This window comes from Schistocerca nitens, chromosome 11 (genome assembly GCF_023898315.1).
Source record: "Schistocerca nitens isolate TAMUIC-IGC-003100 chromosome 11, iqSchNite1.1, whole genome shotgun sequence".
NCBI classification, from domain to species: Eukaryota; Metazoa; Arthropoda; class Insecta; order Orthoptera; family Acrididae; genus Schistocerca; species Schistocerca nitens.
This window is the reverse complement of record NC_064624.1, coordinates 150009093-150027818: the sequence shown is the minus strand read 5'-3', so window position 1 is coordinate 150027818 and position 18726 is coordinate 150009093. Positions and strand designations below refer to the sequence as shown.

At 44.1% G+C, this 18726-nt stretch overlaps 1 protein-coding gene across 1 annotated transcript in view; it reads left to right on the top strand.

Annotated features, from left to right (window-relative positions):
* Positions 1 to 18726, top strand: part of LOC126212729 (uncharacterized) — a 173109-nt gene that overhangs the window by 110245 nt on the left and 44138 nt on the right. Inside the window, exons 4-5 of the mRNA XM_049940140.1 lie at positions 1727 to 1854; positions 17986 to 18161. Coding sequence (XP_049796097.1) covers positions 1727 to 1854; positions 17986 to 18161 — 304 coding nt within the window. The remainder of the gene's footprint in view (positions 1 to 1726; positions 1855 to 17985; positions 18162 to 18726) is intronic.

The following is an 18726-nucleotide window of genomic DNA, read 5'->3' as shown; positions in this document are numbered from 1 at the left end:
TCACTAAACGCACTCAAAGATGTAAACAACCATACATGAGCAGCGCCTATTAGACAGAGGGGTTCCGACAACCGATCAGTTCCAATCATTCCACCAGGAAGGACGTACATGGCTCATGTTGTCTGTAGTTCAGACATGCCATTGTTCGATCACGTCCGCATTGTTATTTCGTGCCAGGAAGGGTTATCAACAAGGGCAGTGTCCATGCATATCTGAGTGAAGCAAAGCGATGTTGTTCGGACATGGAGGAGATATGGAGAGAGACAGGAACTGTCGATGAATGGCCTGCTCAGGCCCCCGAGGGCTACTACTGCAGTGGATGACCGCTACCTAAGGATTATGGCTCGGAGGAACCCTGACAGCAACGCCACCATGTTGAATGATGCTTTCCTTGCAGCCACACGACGTCGTATTACAGCTCAAACTGTGCGCAATAGGCTGCATGATGCACAACTTCACTCCCGACATCCGTGGCGAGGTCCATCTTTGCAACGACGACACCGTGCAGCGCGGTACAGATGGGCCCAACAACATGCCGAATGGACCGCTCAGGATTGGCATCACGTTCTCTTCACTGATGAGTGTCGCATATACCTTCAACCAGACAACAGTCAGAGGCGTGTTTGGAGGCAACCTTGTCAGGCTGAACGTTTTAGACGCTGTACAGCGAATGCAGCAAAGTGGAGGATTCCTGCTCTTTTGGGGCGAAATTATATGGGGCCAACGTACGTCGCTGGTGGTCATGGAAGGCGCCATAAAGGCTGTACGATACGTGAATGCTATCCTCTGACCGATAGTGCAACCATATTGACAGCATATTGGGGAGGCATTCGTCTTCATGGACGACAATTCACGCCCTCATCGTGTACATCTTGAGAATGACTTCCTTCAGGATAACGACATAGCTCGACTAGAGTGGATGGCATGTTCTAGAGACATGAACCCTATCGAACACGCCTGGGATGGATTGAAAAGGGTAGTTTACCGACGACGTGACCCACCAACCACTCTGAGGGATCTACGCCGAATCGCTGTTGAGGAGTGGGACGATCTGGATCAACAGTGCCTTGATGAACTTGTGGACACTATGCCACGACGAATACAGGCATGCATCAATGAAAGAGGACATGCTACTGGACATTAGGGGTACTGGTGTGTACAGCAATATGGACCACCACCTCCGAAGTTCTCGCTGTAAGGTGTTACAACATGCAACGTGTGGTTTTCATGAGCAATAAAAAGGGCGGAAATGATGTGTATGTTGATCTCTATTCCTATTTTCTGTACAGGTTCTGGGACTCTCGGAACCGAGGTGATGCAAATCTTTTTTTGATCTGTGTATATACCTCTTATTTCTTAAATCTGCCTGATTCGTGAGCACATCGTGTGGGTCATTTTTGATGTAGCTGCATATTTCCACTTCTTCACGTAGGATGATACTTCTACCCTTAGGCAATGTACGAAGAATTTTTAGGGCTGAATCTACGCTAGGTGAGAGTACCCCTCTCACTCTGCGTGATGTGTTCTTTAAATGTGTCAGTGGAGTATGAGCATTGCAAGGTCTGATCAAGGTGTCCATATTGGAACTCCTATGTTTACTGGCAGTGCATGTTGATCTACTTTCAAAAAGTAAGTGCTACTTTCATACACTCTGTGATCTGGTGAAGGCGGAAAGTGGGAAGCTGTTGTTCTCCAGAAATCTGATCCGCTGACCTGTCTTGTCCAGAACTGCAGGCCCACGCAGCGGACTACCTGGGACGCCTCTCCAACTTCTGGAGAGACTTGGCGCAGCTGGTCTCACTCAGTGCAACTCACGTCTCACAGCTGTTGGTTCCTCTCGCATTCGAACACATGGTAAGTGGTGTTTTTTCCTCCTCTTATAAGCTCCGTTGTATGAATGAGAGGTGAGTAAATTACACACACTAGTTGGTACACGTTTGACCATACTTCTCCCACATGGTACTACTATCATTACTTACTGAGGTAAAGCAGCAGAAACGGGTTTATTTCCCGAAAGAGGAAGTAGTTCACGTATGAGGAGTGGGATTATGCTGCGTACAGAAATGCACGGAATGGAATACGCTGGCTGTGAGCAGCTGCTGATCGGCTACATTCTGAATGACATATTGCAGACACTATGAAAAACATCTCACCGATTCTCGAAAATGATGTAGATGTCACATGCTAAACTAACGTACCTAACAAAAGAACTGTAAAAATGAGCCCAGGAGAATCTACACTACTGACCATTAAAATTGCTACACCAAGAAGAAATTCAGATGACAAATATATTATACTAAAATATATTATACTAAAACTGACATGTGATTACATTTTCACGCAATTTCGGTGCATAGATCCTGAGAAATTAGTACCCCGATCAACCACCTCTGGCCGTAATAACGGCCTTGATTCGCCTGGGCATTGAGTCAAACAGAGCTCGGATGGCGTGTACAGGTACAGCAGCCCATGCAGCTTCAGCACGATACCACAGTTCATCAAGAGTAGTGACTGGCGTATTGTGATGAGCCAGTTGCTCAGCCACCATTGACCAGACATTTTCAGTTGGTGAGAGATCTGGAGAATGTATTGGCCAGGGCAGCAGTCGAACATTTTCTGTATCCAGAAAGGCCCGTACAGGACCTGCAATATGCGGTAGCGCACTATGCTGCTGAAATGTAGGGTTTCGCAGGGATGGAATGAACGGCAGAGCCACGGGTCGTAACACATCTGGAATGTAACGTCCACTGTTCAAAGTGCCGTCAATGCGAACAAGAGGAGACCGAGACGTGTTACCGATGGCACCCCATACCATCACGCCGGGTGATTCTCCAGTATGGCGATGACGAATACACGCTTCCAATGTGCGTACACCGCGATATCGCCAAACACGGATGCGACCATCAAGATGCTATAAACAAAACCTGGATTCATGCGAAGGAATGACGTTTTGCCATTCGTGCACCCAGGTTCGTCGTCGAGTACACCATCGCAGTCGCTCCTGTCTGTGATGCAGCGTCAACGGTAACCGCAGCCGTGGTCACCAAGCTGATAGTCCATGCTGCTGCAAACGTCGTCGCACTGTTCGTGCAGATGGTTGTTGTCTTGCAAACGTCTCCATCCGCTGACTCAGGGATCGAGACGTGGCTGCACGATCCGTTACAGCCATGCTGATAAGATGCCTGTCATCTCGACTGCTAGTGATACGAGGCCGCCGGGATCCAGCACGGTGTTCCGTATTACCCTCCTGAACCCACCTATTCCATATTCTGCTAACAGTCATTGGATCTCGACCAACGCGAGCAGCAACGTCGCGATACGATAAACCGCAATGGCGATAGACTACAATCCGACCTTTATCAAAGTCGGAAACGTGATGGTACGCATTTCTCCTCCTTACACGAGGCATCACAACAACGTTTCACCAGGCAACGCTGGTCAGCTGCTGTTTGTGTATGATAAATTGGTTAGAAACTTTCCTCACGTCAGGACGTTGTAGGTGTCGCCATCGCCGGCAACCTTGTGTGAATGCTCTGAAAAGCTAATCATTTGCATATCACAGCATCTTCTTCCTGTCAAATGGCTCTGAGCACTATGGGACTTAACAGCTGAGGTCATCAGTCCCTAGAACTTAGAACTACTTAAACCTAACTAACCTAAGGACATCACACACATCCATGCCCGAAGCAGGATTCGAACCTGCGACCGTAGCGGTCGCGCGGTTCCAGACTGAAACGCCTAGAACCGCTCGGCCACACCGGCAGGCTCTTCTTCCTGTCGGTTAAATTTTGCGTCTGTAGCACATCAACTATGTGGTGTAGCAATTTCAATGGCCAGTACTGTAAATAATTACAAAAATTGTATTAAAATCGCCGGCCGCTGTGGCTGAGCGGTTCTAGGTGCTACAGTCTGGAACCGCGCTGCTGCTATGGTCGCAGGTTCGATTCCTGCCTCGGAAGTGGATGTGTCTGATGTCCTTAGGTTAGATAGGTTTAAGTACTTCTAAGTCTAGAGGACTGATTACCTCAGATGTTAAGTCCCATAGTGCTTAGAGCCATTTAAACCATTTGTATTAAAAACATGTTTATTGCTCAACCATTGTAATAGTATTTGCACATATCTGGAGCCCATTTTTCTCGCCAAAACCATACACTTGCTTGAGATGTGTTCCATTGATGGATAGTTGGATGATTTCAAATTCAGGATGGCAGTATTCTTGAAAATTTCCCACATGCAGACCACTTTTTCACAACCTTTGACGTGCGTGGTGGTTGTCTGTGTGATCAAAGTTTCAGAGTGATGTCAGTATATCCTCGTAGGTCATTCCTGTACCGTCTCAGCTTTTGCCATGATGGAATAGAGTCAACCGTGCGACTGTCTTCCGAGTCGTGTCACATTTCATTGTTCTGAACAGTAACTACTGCAACCCTCATCCTTTTGAATCTGCTTAGTGTATTCATCTCTTAGTCTGCCTCTACGATTTTTACCCTCCACGCTGCCCTCCAATACTAAATTGGTGATCACTTGATGCCTCAGAACATGTCCTACCAATCGATCCCTTCTTCTAGTCAAGTTGTGCCACAAACTTCTCTTCTCCCCAATCCTATTCAATACATCCTCATTAGTTATGTGATCTACCCATCTAATCTTCAGCATTCTTCTGTAGCACCACAATTCGAAAGCTTCTATTCTCTTCTTGTCCAAACTATTTATCGTCCACGTTTCACTTCCATACATGGCTACACTCCATACAAATACTTTTAGAAACGATTTCCTGACACAAATTTATAATCGATGTTAGCAAATTTCTCTTCTTCAGAAACGCTTTCCTTGCCATTGCCAGTCTGCGTTTTATATCCTCTCTACTTCGACCATCATCAGTATTTTGCTCCCCAAATAGCAAAACTCCTTTACTACTTTAAGTGTCTCGTTTCCTAATCTAATTCGCTCAGCATCACCCGACTTAATTCGAGTACATTCCATTATCCTGGTTTTGCTTTTGTTGATGTTCATCTTATATCCTCCTTTCGAGACACTATCCATTCCGTTCAACTGCTCTTCCAAGTCCTTTGCTGTCTCTGACAGAATTACAATGTCATCGGCGAACCTCAAAGTTTTTATTTCTTCTCCATGGATTTTAATACCTACTCCGAATTTACTGTGTATGAACTTGTTAAAACACAAACTGAGTCTGCCTTACATGACAAAAGCTACCTCTTTATACTTGAAGCGGCCACACTCATCGTGGAAGCCTTGAAGAAGAGCAACAATGTTTCACCAGGAGACAGGCAGCTCGGACTTTGGCAAACAGGTCTTCCGCTATATCTGCGGCTGTTTCATACACCAACATGTTGACACAACCCCAGAGGGGTGTGAGATCCAGCGACGAGGCTGGTCATGGGACAGGACCTCACCTTTCTATTGCAACAATGAGGTTAGGTGTTGTTCAGGTGCTTGCAGACGTTAACATCGAGGTGGGCCTGCGCACCATTGTTCTGAAACAACACAATTTTGCAGACACAACGGGGTACATTCTCCAAGAAACGTGATAGCATATCTTGCATAAACACTAGATAATGTGGACATACAGATGGAGAGGCAGTACATTACACCCTACTGCGTGTGATCTTGGACAATGCCCAGAAATATGTTGACAGAATGGTTGCTGGTGGATACCTTATGGGTGGCGTGGGGATTGTCCTACTTCTACATCTACATACATACTCCGCAATCCACCATACGGTGCGTGGCGGAGGGTACCTCGTACCGCACCTAGCATCTTCCTGTTCCACTCCCAAACAGAACGAGGGAAAAATGACTGCCTATATGCCTCTGTACGAGCCCTAATCTCTCTTATCGTTGTGGTCTTTCAGCGAAGTGTAAGGTGGCGGCAGTAAAATTGTACTGCAGTCAGCGTCAAATGCTGGTTCTCTAAATTTTCTCTGTAGCGAGTCACAAAAAGAACGCCTCCTTTCCTCCAGAGACTCCCACCCAAGTTCCTGAAGCATTTCCGTAACACTCATGTGATGATCAAACCTACCAGTTACAAATCTAGCAGCCCACCTCTGAATTGCTTCTATGTCCTCCCTCAATCCGACCTGATAGGGATCCCAAACGCTCGAGCAGTACTCGAGAATAGGTCGTATTATTGTTTTATAAGCGGTCTCCTTTACAGATGAACCACATCTTCCCAAAATTCATACAATGAACCGAAGACGACTATCCGCCTTCCCCACAACTGCCATTACATGCTTGTCCCACTTCATATCGCTCTGCAGTGTTACGCCCAAATATTCAATCGACGTAACTGCCTCGAGCACTACACTACTAATGGAGTATTCAAACATTATGGGATTCTTTTTCCTATTCATCTGCATTAATTTACATTTATCTATATTTAGAGTTAGCTGCCATTCTTTACACCAATCACAAATCCTGTCCAAGTCATCTTGTGTCCTCCTACAGTCACTCAACGACGACACCTTCCCGTACACCACGACATCGTCAGCAAACAGCCGCACATTGCTATCCACCCTATCCAAAAGATCATTTATGTAGATAGAAAACAACAGCGGACCTACCACACTTCCCTGGGGCATTCCAGATGATACTCTCACCTCCGATGAACATTCACCATCGAGGACAACGTACTGGGTTCTGTTACTTAAGAAGTCTTCGAGCCACTCACATACTTGGGAACCAATCCCATATGCTCGTACCTTAGTCAGGAGTCTGCAGTGGGGCACCGAGTCAAATGCTTTCCGGAAGTCGAGGAATATGGCATCCGTCTGATGCCCTTCATCCACGGTTCGCAAGATATCGTGTGAAAAGAGGGCGAGTTGCGTTTCGCGGGAGCGATGCTTTCTAAAGCTGTGCTGATGCATGGACAGCAACTTCTCTGTCTCAAGGAAATTCATTATATTCGAACTGAGAATATGTTCGAGAATCCTGCAACAAACCGATGTTGAGGATATTGGTCTGTAATTTTGAGGATCCGTCCTTCTACCCTTCTTATATACAGGCGTCACACCTGCGCTTTTTTCCAGTCGCTCGGGACTTAACGTTGGGCAAGAGATTCGCGATAAATGAAAGCTAAGTAAGGAGCCAATGCAATAGAGTACTCTCTGTAAAACCGAACTGGAATCCCATCAGGACCTGGCTGTTGCGGCTGTTGAAAACACCGTGTCAGGTGAAAGAGGTCTCGTCCACGAACCACACAAATTGTATAAACTTTGGTCCTATAGCACTGTGGAGCATAAACCATTGACAGAACCAGGGTTCAAAATCCGTTGGTGCCAGTGTTTGCGTATGTTCTTTATGATAGGGATGTAATACCTGTTCCACCAGTAATCTCCACACTCTATCGTTTGAAGTGTGTGTTTCATGGGCAAATTGACGGGTGCTTAAAGTTGGGTGGTCAGCCACATGATTCAGCACCAGCTCTTCAATGTCTGTTGCCTAGATATGTCCTTGGTGAGAACCTTGGCTGTTTCTCTGTGGTGTGAATGAACCTTTCATAAAGTAATGTTTCTTAGGCTGCAGATACTACCTTAATGAACAGCACGGTGGACAGTTCAGCTGAACAGGAATGGATATCTACAAAAAGGGCATCATGGAAGTTGGACAAACAAAGATAGATATAAGGAGGTAAAGGAAAAGAAACCTTGGGAAACAGAAAAAAACACTTCATATGATCGACAAATGTAGAAGGTGCACAACATTCAGAGAAAGACAGGAATACAGCAATATAAGTCATTTCAGAAAGAAGTAACCAGGGAGACATGGGAAACCAAAGTGAAATGGCTGCTGGAAAAATGTGAAGAAAGAGTCTGAAGGACTGATTCAAAGTGCAGAATACTCAAAAGAAAATTTGATGTAATTAAAGGGGGGGGGGGGGGTCAACATTAAGAGTGCAATGGGAATTCCGCTGTTAAATGCAGAGGAGAGTGTGGGTGGATGTAAACGGTGAACTGGTACCATCTATGACATGAAGGACCGGTCTGATGACTTGACAGAAGAAGAAATGAAAATAGCAATAGAAGACATTGGAGGTCCCATATAAGAGCCAGAGGATAACGCAGCTTTTGGAAGGCAGAAGAGATACCTTCGCAATTTCCGAAATCACTGGGGAGGAGTGTCAACCAAGGACTACTAAAGATGGAGTCTAGAATATTAGAATATACATGACAGGAGATATACCATTAGACACAATCCTGAAGGTAACAAGAGCAGATACATACGAGATCTATTGCGTAGTCAGCATAACAGCTCATGTGCGCAATTTGTCGACAAGAATAAGACACTACTGGCCATTAAAATTGCTACACCAAGAAGAAATGCAGACGATAAATGGCATGTGATTACATTTTCACACAATTTGGGTGCATAGATCCTGAGAAATTAGTACCCCAAACAACCACCTCTGGCCGTAATAACGGCCTTGATACGCCTGGGCATTGAGACAAACAGAGGTTCGATGGCGTGTACAGGTACAGCTGCCCATGCAGCTTCAACACGATACCACAGTTCATCGAGTGTAGTGACTGGCGTATTGTGACGAGCCAGTTGCTCGGCCACCATTGACCACACGTTTTCAGTTGGTGAGAGATCTGGAGAATGTGCTGGCCAGGGTAGTAGTTGGTATCTACTGAGGTAAACTTCTGCCAGTTAGGATGATGTCTGTTGAGAAAGCATTCTCTGTACATTCATGCTGCTTTACCTGCATTACATCCTGCTGCACCATACATTAAATGCATGTCTGCCAACTCTCATGTCAAGTAATGCTCCATCTTTGCCTACACATCATGCACCATACACATTATCACTCCTCACCACGGACACATCACAAGCTGTCTGATGCAATGGACAACTGACACGATCGGTAGTGGTGTGCTTGTGGCAAAGGTGAATGTGCCGGTGCAATGGATGTGGTCAGAACATGACACATTTGCTATGAGCCAAGTTGTGTACAGCGTGTCTGTTTGGTGGTGAGGGGTGTACGCTGTTTATCACCTGCTACCAGTTCCACAGTACAATAGACACCCAGGATCTTTGCAAGAGTATGGCAACCACAGGCATGATTACAATACATGCATTGAGACTGACAGTCGTTGCTTTGAACAATTACTATGAGCTACATTGTTGTTAGGCGCTGTATGCTGTGTAAGTGCATAACATGATAAATTTGCGTTTTCGACCATTGGTTCCCTACCTCAATATTATCTGTTATGGAACCACTATCACCTCTTTCAGTATGACTCAAAAGGACTGGAACACCCCATACAGAGAACAAGAGTAGTTCTGTTGCACTTCTCTCGGACACACCTGACAACACTTTGGTCTGTGATGAACAGTCGCCTTCCACGACAACATACTGGGTGCTCCTAATATAAATAAAAAAAAAACTGGGCAAGTGCGAGAGGGACTTATGTACTAAGGGTTCTGTACAAACCTAATTGTGTATATGTACAGTTGATCTATCTGGAAATCAAGAATCCCAACGATTTTTGCCTGTTATCGATATAATCGATATACACACACCAAAAAAAAGTTTTTCATCACCTCGGTTAAACCTGGTAGTCAAGGGAAGGCAGGATTCGGTTACGATTGTGGACGGAGCTGTAATCAGTTACTATTGGTTGCCTTTTACAGTTACACACAATTTATTTTAAACCAGTAATTCCAGACTCAACAATGAATAAAAATATCTACATCTACATTTCCATGGATACTCTGCAAATCACATTCAAGTGCCTGGCAGAGGGTACATCGAACCACCTTCACAATTCTCTATTATTCCAATCTCGGAAAGAATGAACACCTAAATCTTTCCGTACAAGCTCTGATTTCCCTTATTTTATCGTGGTGTTCGTTCCTCCCTATGTAGGTAGGTGTCAACAAAATATTTTCGCATTCGGAGAAGAAAGTTGGTGATTGGAATTTCGCGAGAAGATTCCGTCGCAACTAAAATCCCACACGTTATTAATGAAGGAATAAACAACTGTGTAAATAAGAGTGTTCCCAGTGAGTTACAATTTAGCAAATCACCATTAAATACAGATACAGCAGATAATGTTTTAAAACCAAGCCACTGTGATCTGAGCAGAAGGCCTTACACGCCACACATGGCAATAAATTAAGAATTGCTTAAAACTCGCTGCAACCTGCAAATTAAAGGTATTGAAATATTAACGGCAAGTCGCCACAAACACAGCAGAAGGCATCAGACGCCAGGTATGGCAGTGAATAAGGTTTCAAAGGCTTACTGCGTAAATACAAATAACAAATTAGAATTTTAAGGCAAATGACCACAATCACGGCTGAAGGCCTTACACGCCAGGAACGGCAATAATACAAAAATTTTAGACACGTGCTGTAAAACAGCAAATACGATGTGTGGCTAGAAAAAAACCGGACTAGTACTGGTGAAACAATAAAACGAATGCAATAAGGCTGAAAGTCGCGTGGCCTGTCACGTGACTCTCGCTCCGCCTACTGCTCGAGTTTCATCTGCCTCCTGCACTCAGTCTGCCCGTGGCGTCTGTTTTAAGTAGTTGACGTTTTGTCTGTGCGTCGGAAAATGTTGAGTGTACAGAAAGAACAGCGTGTTAACATCAAATTTTGTTTCAAACTAGGAAAATCTGCAAGTGAAACGTTTGTAATGCTACAACAAGTGTACGGCGATGAATGTTTATCGCGAAGTGTTTGAGTGGTTTAAACGATTTAAAGATGGCCGCGAAGACACCAGTGATGACACTCGCACTGGCAGACCATTGTCAGCAAAAACTGATGCAAACATTGAAAAAATCGGTAAACTTGTTCGACAAGATCGCCGTTTAACAATCAGAGCAGTGTCTGAGTTAACAGGAGTTGACAAGGAAAGTGTTAGGCAGATTCTTCATGAAAGTTTCAACATGAACAAAGTGTGTTCAAAAATGGTTCCAAAGTGTCTCACAATTGAACAGAAGGAACGCCGAAGAATGATTTGTTCTGACATCCTGGAAAACATTGAAAGTGATCCCACCTTCTTACAAAATGTTATTACTTGCGATGAATCGTGGTTTTTTACTTACGATCCCGAAACTAAACGCCAATCGATGCATTGGAAAACTCCTGGTTCTCCACGACAAAAAAAAGCACGAATGTTAAAATCGAAATTCAAGGCAATGGTGATTTTTTTTTTTTTTTTTTTTTTTTGACATCAAAGGGATTGTGCACATTGATTGGGTACCAGAGGGACAAACAGTGAATCAGCATTACTACATTAGCGTCCTGGCTACCCTACGTGAGCGAATACGGAGAAAACGGAACGATTTGTGGAGAAAAAAGTCATGGATCCTTCACCAAGACAATGCCCCAGCTCACAGTGCGTTGTCAGTGAAGACGTTTTTGGCAAAACACAACATTCCCATCTTAGATCATCCACCCTACTCACCTGATTTGGCTCCCTGTGACTTTTTTGTTTTCCCTAAAGTCAAGTCAGCTTTGAAAGGAACTAGATTTGAGACTGTTGAAGCAGTAAAAGAAAAAGCGACGGAAGTAATGTATGGACTTACCGAAAATGATCTGCAGCATTGCTATGAACAGTGGAAAATTCGTATGGAGCGGTGTAGAGACCGAGGAGGAGAGTACATTGAAGGAGATAACATGAAATTGTAAATAATTGTAAATAAATGTTTTTTCCAGCATCAGTCCGGTTTTTTTCTAGCCGCACCTCGTACAATAGCAAAGGTTAATTAAAAAAAAAAAAAAAAAAAAAAAAAAAACAAGCAACTGATCACGAAATGGGTGAAATAAGATGATGGTAAACTTCGTAACACAACCCTTAACATCCACTGAATATTACGCTGCTAGATTTATTCCAGACGGCGACCAGAACTATTAACTAGAATTATAGCCCATAATGTAGGCATTACAAGGTATTGTAATAAATAAGTTCCTTAAAGGGTACTGAGGCAGATTATGCCAGAAGAAGGCGTGGACTGAAGGAGCGCTACACTGAACTACTGGCCATCAGACCTCCTTTTACAACACTCATGTCTTACAAGAACCAAGGGGCCACAGAGGGTGCTCCAGGAATCAACCTCTGGGAAGGTCCGGCAACAAACACTTTCGCGAGCGATGAGATAGACAGCCAAGAGTTGCATTCACTTCACGAAATGATAACTCAGACTAGTGGCAGTTTAACGAATGACTTATGATAATCTTGCTGAACCTACCTGACGTCCGATAACCAAATGCAACGATGGAACAACACGCCAAAGCCGGAACCGGCCGTCTGCACTACGTCGCCAGAATACTGTGTTTAGAGCGCACGAGAAAGGAATCACTACCACCAGAGTAGAAGAATCACCAACCGGCCTACAATCAAGAAAGCTGTCAAAACTACAAGCCATACCGGACAGCAGCGGCAAGGCGAGGAAACGTACACTGCCGTTACCCGCAGGGCAGGTAACTGGGACGTTAGCGGCCACCAGGCAAGAAAAATTACCGCTGCTTGAACTTAACAAATTGTAACAAGTTGAACGCAGTAAACAGTAATCAGTAGTCGAGGAAACCTAATCACATTCGCCTTCCCCAAGCACTCCACTAGCTGCTCTTCGCCTCGGCGACACTAACAAGTGAACCTCCCCATCGCACACCCCTCAGATTTAGTTATAAGTTGGCACAGTGGATAGGCCTTGAAAAACTGAACACAGATCAATCGAGAAAACAGGAAGAAGTTGTGTGGAACTACGAAAAAAATAAGCAAAATATACAAACTGAGTAGTCCATGCGCAAGATAAGCAACATCAAGGATAATGTGAGCTCAGGAACGCCGTGGTTCTGTGGTTAGCGTGAGCAACTGCGGAGTGCGAGGTCCTTGGATCAAGTCTTCCTTCGAGCGAAAAGTTTAATTTTTTTTATTTTCAGACAATTATCAAAGTTCAGGCACTCACACATAATCAACTTCGCTCTCCAAAATTCGAGTACGTGTTCAGATTTGCTTGGACATATGCAGGAATGACGGTCTACACACGTAAAAATTTGAAAACGTTAAAAACATATGTTTTGACAGAGCACAGGGAAAAGTGTGCGACTGTGAAACTGTTGGATTCATTTGTTGCTGTTAATGTGGCAAACTCTTATGTTTTCATCACTTTTTTGGGAGTAATTATCACACGCATAAGAAAACCTAAATCGGGCAACGTAGAAGAATCTTTTTACCCATTCGCCAAGTGTACAAGTTAGATGGGTCGACAACATATTCCTGTCATGTGACGCACATGCCGTCACCAGTGTCGTATAGAATATATCAGACGTGTTTTCCTGTGGAGGAATCGGTTGACCTATGACCTTGCGATCAAATGTTTTCGGTTCCCATTGGAGAGGCACGTCCTTTCGTCTACTAATCGCACGGTTTTGCGATGCAGTCGCAAAACACAGACACTAAACTTATTACAGAGACGTCAATGAACGAATGGACAGATCATAACTTTGCGAAAATAAAGAAAAACTTTTCACTCGAGGGGAGACTCGAACCAAGGACCTCGCACTCCGCAGCTGTTCACGCTAACCACGGGACCACGGCGCTCCTCAGCTCAGATTATCCTTGATGTTGCCTATCTTCGCATGGACTACTCAGCTTGTATATTTTTCTTATATTTTCATAGTTCCACACAACTTCTTCCTGTTTTCTCGATTGATCTGTGTTCAGTTTTTCAAGGCCTATCCACTGTGCCAACTTATAATTAAATCTGAGGGGGGTGCGATGGGGAGGTTCCCTTGTAAGAGCAGCAACATGAATCCAAGTCACTGGAGAATCGCGCGGTTTCTCTACTCGAATTGAAATGCACTCATCTTAAAGCTTGTTGGATCCGGTTTACAACGATGTCGTACACGCTCGTGACCACAGCCCTTACATCCGGCAGTGCACGCGTGCCGCCAGCGGTCCTGGCGTGTTCTGGCACTGCTCGGACCTGGCTCTTCCTGAGTCCCCAACCGAACTGGCCCACTCACACGACCCAGAAAAAAACTGGTGTCGCCCCAAAGATAGGGCAACAGGTACTACACATCGATAACGGTCGCTGCTGCGGACAGGCAACGCTTGGGAGTGGTGCCAGTCAACACGAGAAGAAGACCAACAACCACAACCATGCCAACTAAACAATACCGGCTGGCCTGCAACAGAGGGCAGAAACCTACAAACAGCACCAATGCGAGCCGGAGCACAGCTCACTCGGTTCCGAGAGTTCCGGAACCTGTACAGAAAATTGGAATAGAGATCAACATAAACATCGTTTCTGTCCTTTTTATTGCTCATGAAAACCACACATTACGTGTTGTACCACCATACAGCGTGACGTCCAGAGTTTGTGGTCCAGACTGCTGTACACACCGGTATCTCTAATACCCAGTAGCACGTCCTCTGGCATTGCTGCATGCCTGTATTCGTCGTGGAATGCTATCCACAAGTTCATCAAGGCACTGTCGGTCCAGATTGCCCCACTCCTCAATGGCGTAGATCCCTCAGAGTGGTTGGTGGGTCACGTCGTCCATAAACAGCCCTTTTCAATTTATCCCAGGCATGTTCGATACGAATCATGTCTGGAGAACATGCCGGCCACTCAATTCGAGCGATGTCGTTATTCTGAAGGAAGTCGTACACAAGATGTGCATGATGGGGGCACGAATTGTCGTCCATGAAGACGAATACCTCGCCAATATGCTGCCAATATGGTTGCACTATCGGTCGGAGGATAGCATTCACGTATCGTACAGCCTTTACGGCGCCTTTTTCACCAGCAGCAGCGTTCGGCGGCCCCACATAATGCCACCCCAAACCAGCAGGGAACCTCCATCTTACTGCACTCGCGTTCAGTCTGACTAGGTTGCCTCAAAACACATCTCCAACGACTGCCTGGTTGGACATATATTCGACACTCGTCGGTGACGAGAACATGATGCCAATCCTGAGCGATCCATTCGGCATGTTGTTGGGCCCATCTGTACCGCGCTCCATGGTGTCATCGTTGCAAAGTTGTACCTCGCCGGGAGTGCATCATGCAGCCTACTGCGCACAGTCTGAGCCGTAACGCGACGTCCTGTGGCTGCACGAAAATCATCATTCAACATGGTGGCGTTGCTGTCAGGGTTCCTCTGAGCCATAATCCGTAGGTAGCGGTCATCCACTGCAGTAGTAGCCCTAGGGCGGCCTGAGCGACGCATGTCGTCGACAGTTCCTGTCTCTCTGTATCTCCTTCCCCTGCAAACTATGTCGCTTTGGTTCACTCCGAGACGCCTGGACACTTCCCTTGTTGAGAGCCCTTCCTGGCACAAAGTAACGATGTGGACGCGATCTAGCAGCGGTATTGTCCGTCTAGGCATGGTTGAACTACAGACAACATGAGCCTTGTATCTCCTTCCTGGTGGAATGACTGGAACTGATCGGCTGTCGGACTCCCTCCGTCTAATAGGCTATGTTCATGCTTTGTTGTTTACATCTTTGAGCGGGTTTAGTGACGTCTCTGAACAGTGAAAGGGACTGTGTCTGTGATACAATCTCCACAGTCAACGTCCATCTTCAGGAGTTCTGGGAACCTGGCTGATGCGAAACTTTTTTTCATGTATGCAGATACTGGCAAGATATTGGCCCTGGGAATACCAAGACGACACCAGAAATTCTTCAGCGCAGCCTCAACATACAAAAACAAGTGAACAGGGGACTTCAGTTTATATATGTAGGGAGAAAAGATTTAATAATACATTTCTATTTACCTACTAAAATATGACTGGAACTTACATTTTATGTTTGCATGCATTAATGTTCATGTGTTATGCTTTTGACAGATGATGAATGCTATGTATGTCTCAATGGAGAAAGATGTTTTTCATGTGATAAAATTACAAGTTAACAAGCTTCATATTTTGTTTCCTATACTCGTACTGGAAAATTTAGTTGTTGACATATTTCATGATTCTAGGTCACCAGGGGGAGGGGGGCCGCAGACATAAATGGCCATATCTTTTGACTGCATTGACTTAAAAGCTTACAATTTGTACAACGCAGAGGGAGCACAGACCTTAGTATGTGACATAAATTTGAACTTCATACGCCAAACTGTTCCAGAAAAAATGTGTCTTAATAGACGAATAGGAAAATAGACAGACTGATTAAAAAAAGTATTTTTTGTGTTATATAATTACAGATTAATAATTTTCGAATTATTTTCCTTTACTTGTACTGTAAAACCTTGCTTCTTGGCAAATTTCACTATTCTAGGACAACGGAAACACCCTTCAGGGTTTGATGAGTGAGTTTTCGAGTATCAAAATATATGACATAAATGGCTGTTTCTTTTAATTTAAGTGACTTATAAACTTGAAATTTTGATACCACAAAGGGACGAAAGACATTAATATGTGACATGAATTTGAACTTGATACGTGTGTCCGTTCCTAACGAAAAGGATTCGTAACAGTCGGAGAGACAGAGGTATAACAAAGCTATTCTATAAGGGTTCCATTTTTGCACATTGAGACATGGAGCCCTAACCGTTCCACATCGTTCTCTTTTCGTCCAACAGAGATATTTCGAGACTTTTCTCTTATATAGTTTCTATGTTAACATCAGCTAGAACAACTGAGAGAGGTTCATTATTCCCTATCTGAGGTCAATAAACAGTGCCGCATTCCTCCAAATCTGCAATATTCGAGACGTACTCAAAAAGACAAAGACGACATCATGTTAGGTGACGAGCAACAAACAGAAATTTTCGGCAAAAGCGAGCAGTCAGGCAACAGACCAACGCTACAAAATTTTGAGTCAAACTGACATTTCATGCGTGTACAACTAATTCAGATAATTTTTCGTAAATGGAGCGGTTTGCAAACGGTCGCAACATGCGCTCAAGTTCCTCACAGCGTTGGTAACGAGTAAGATTTGCATGGAATAGTCAACAATCTGACGATTCTGTTTTCGAAAGTCGTTCAAAGGTCTGAACAGAGAGTCCCGAGCACGCCATTTGGCCCTATATCAAGGAGTTTGACGCTGCTGCCAGCCCCAGAACGTTTCAGTCGAACGTATCGTCACGAGAGCACGCCTTCATACGTTCAGACGTTTGTATTGTTAACTACCGAGAAACATCTGCAGCTCACTTGCCTGGTGTCATAGTTTTAAAATTGTTTGTTTTCAGTATGACACCACTAGGCACCAGCTAGGTTAGATTAGATTAGATTTACTTTCATTCCAACTGATCCGTAGTGAGGAGGTCCTCCAGATGATAGAATCATTTTACAAATACAAATGAATTTAAAATAAAAAAGTTTTTTTTAAATTTATTTATAAGGTAATAAACGTGTAATACAACTACTATAATACTTATTTACAATGAACACATTGCTGTACTGAAATGGTGCAGAAGTTAGATTGTACTTACTTACACACACACACACACACACACACACACACACTTATTTACAATGGACACATTACTGCACTGGATTGTGCAGAAGTCATACACACAAATCAGTTGGTTCTACTGAGAAATTCATCAGTAGAGTAGAAGGAGTTGGCCACCAATAAATCCTTTAGGCTTCTCTTAAACTGAATTTCATTGGTTGTTAAGCTTTTTATGGCTGCTGGCAAGTTACTGAAAATGTGTGTTCCTGAACAATGCACACCTTTTTAAACAAGACTAAGTGACTTTAAATCCTTGTGAAGATTATTCTTATTTCTAGTATTGAATCGATGAATTGAGTTGTTGGTTTGAAAAAGTGATGTATTTTTAATGACAAATTTCATTAAAGAATAAATATATTGGGAAGCAGTAGTTAGTATCCCTATGCGTTACTGTCTTAATGCCTGTACAAGACTGAATGTAATACACTCATGCGCCGGCAGTAATTTCAGCTTTGTCTAAGCGCGGTACATTAACTGTAAATTAAGGCTGACTGCTGTTTGTGAACGTTATGCAGGTAGTTTGAACTATTTTCGGTGTGTTTCAGGGTAAAAACACGAGTGATCAGCGACTCCACCGTTGGATTAAGGACGTGGAACGTGTGAAGGACATACTGCACACGAAATTAACAGGATGGGTACATGACATGCAATACGTCAGCAAACAGATGCTGCGCTACGAGGTAGAAGAAGATAAAGACACGCCTGGGGACTTTAAAATCAGGTATAAACCAGCGTACACTCAAATCTTCGTCTGACTCACTATGATTTATTAGTGTTCATTTGGCTTTTTTTCGTGGAAGTATTCATCACCGTTATAGAAAGTACAGGTCTCATTTAATTCAGGATGAACTAAAGAACTAAGAATGATAGATAGTAATGACGGAGGCGACTACATAAACTAGTTATTTACAAATTTTTTGGTTCCGTTTAGCCCTCAATTTTTGGTTCGTATTTTGTCTCAAAATGTGCCACGTACTACGCAGCAGACGAGCGGAGAAAACCAAAACAGTGCACAGTCATACAATGAAGGCTTTCACGACCGGATGTTTCAGCTGCTGCCTAAATACCGACGTAACATTAGCGACAGCCCCGGACAGTGCCCAAGTCCCGCCCAATCACCCCCCTCCACACCAATCGATATCCTAAGCTCCGCCCATGATCTGCCGCATGTTCCAACATCAAAGTTGTCATAACAAGGGAGAAAATCAGTAATTAGTACGAAATACAGTTTTTCCGGTACCATTGTGAAAAGAATTATAAATATGTTCATTGAATATGAGAGTTGA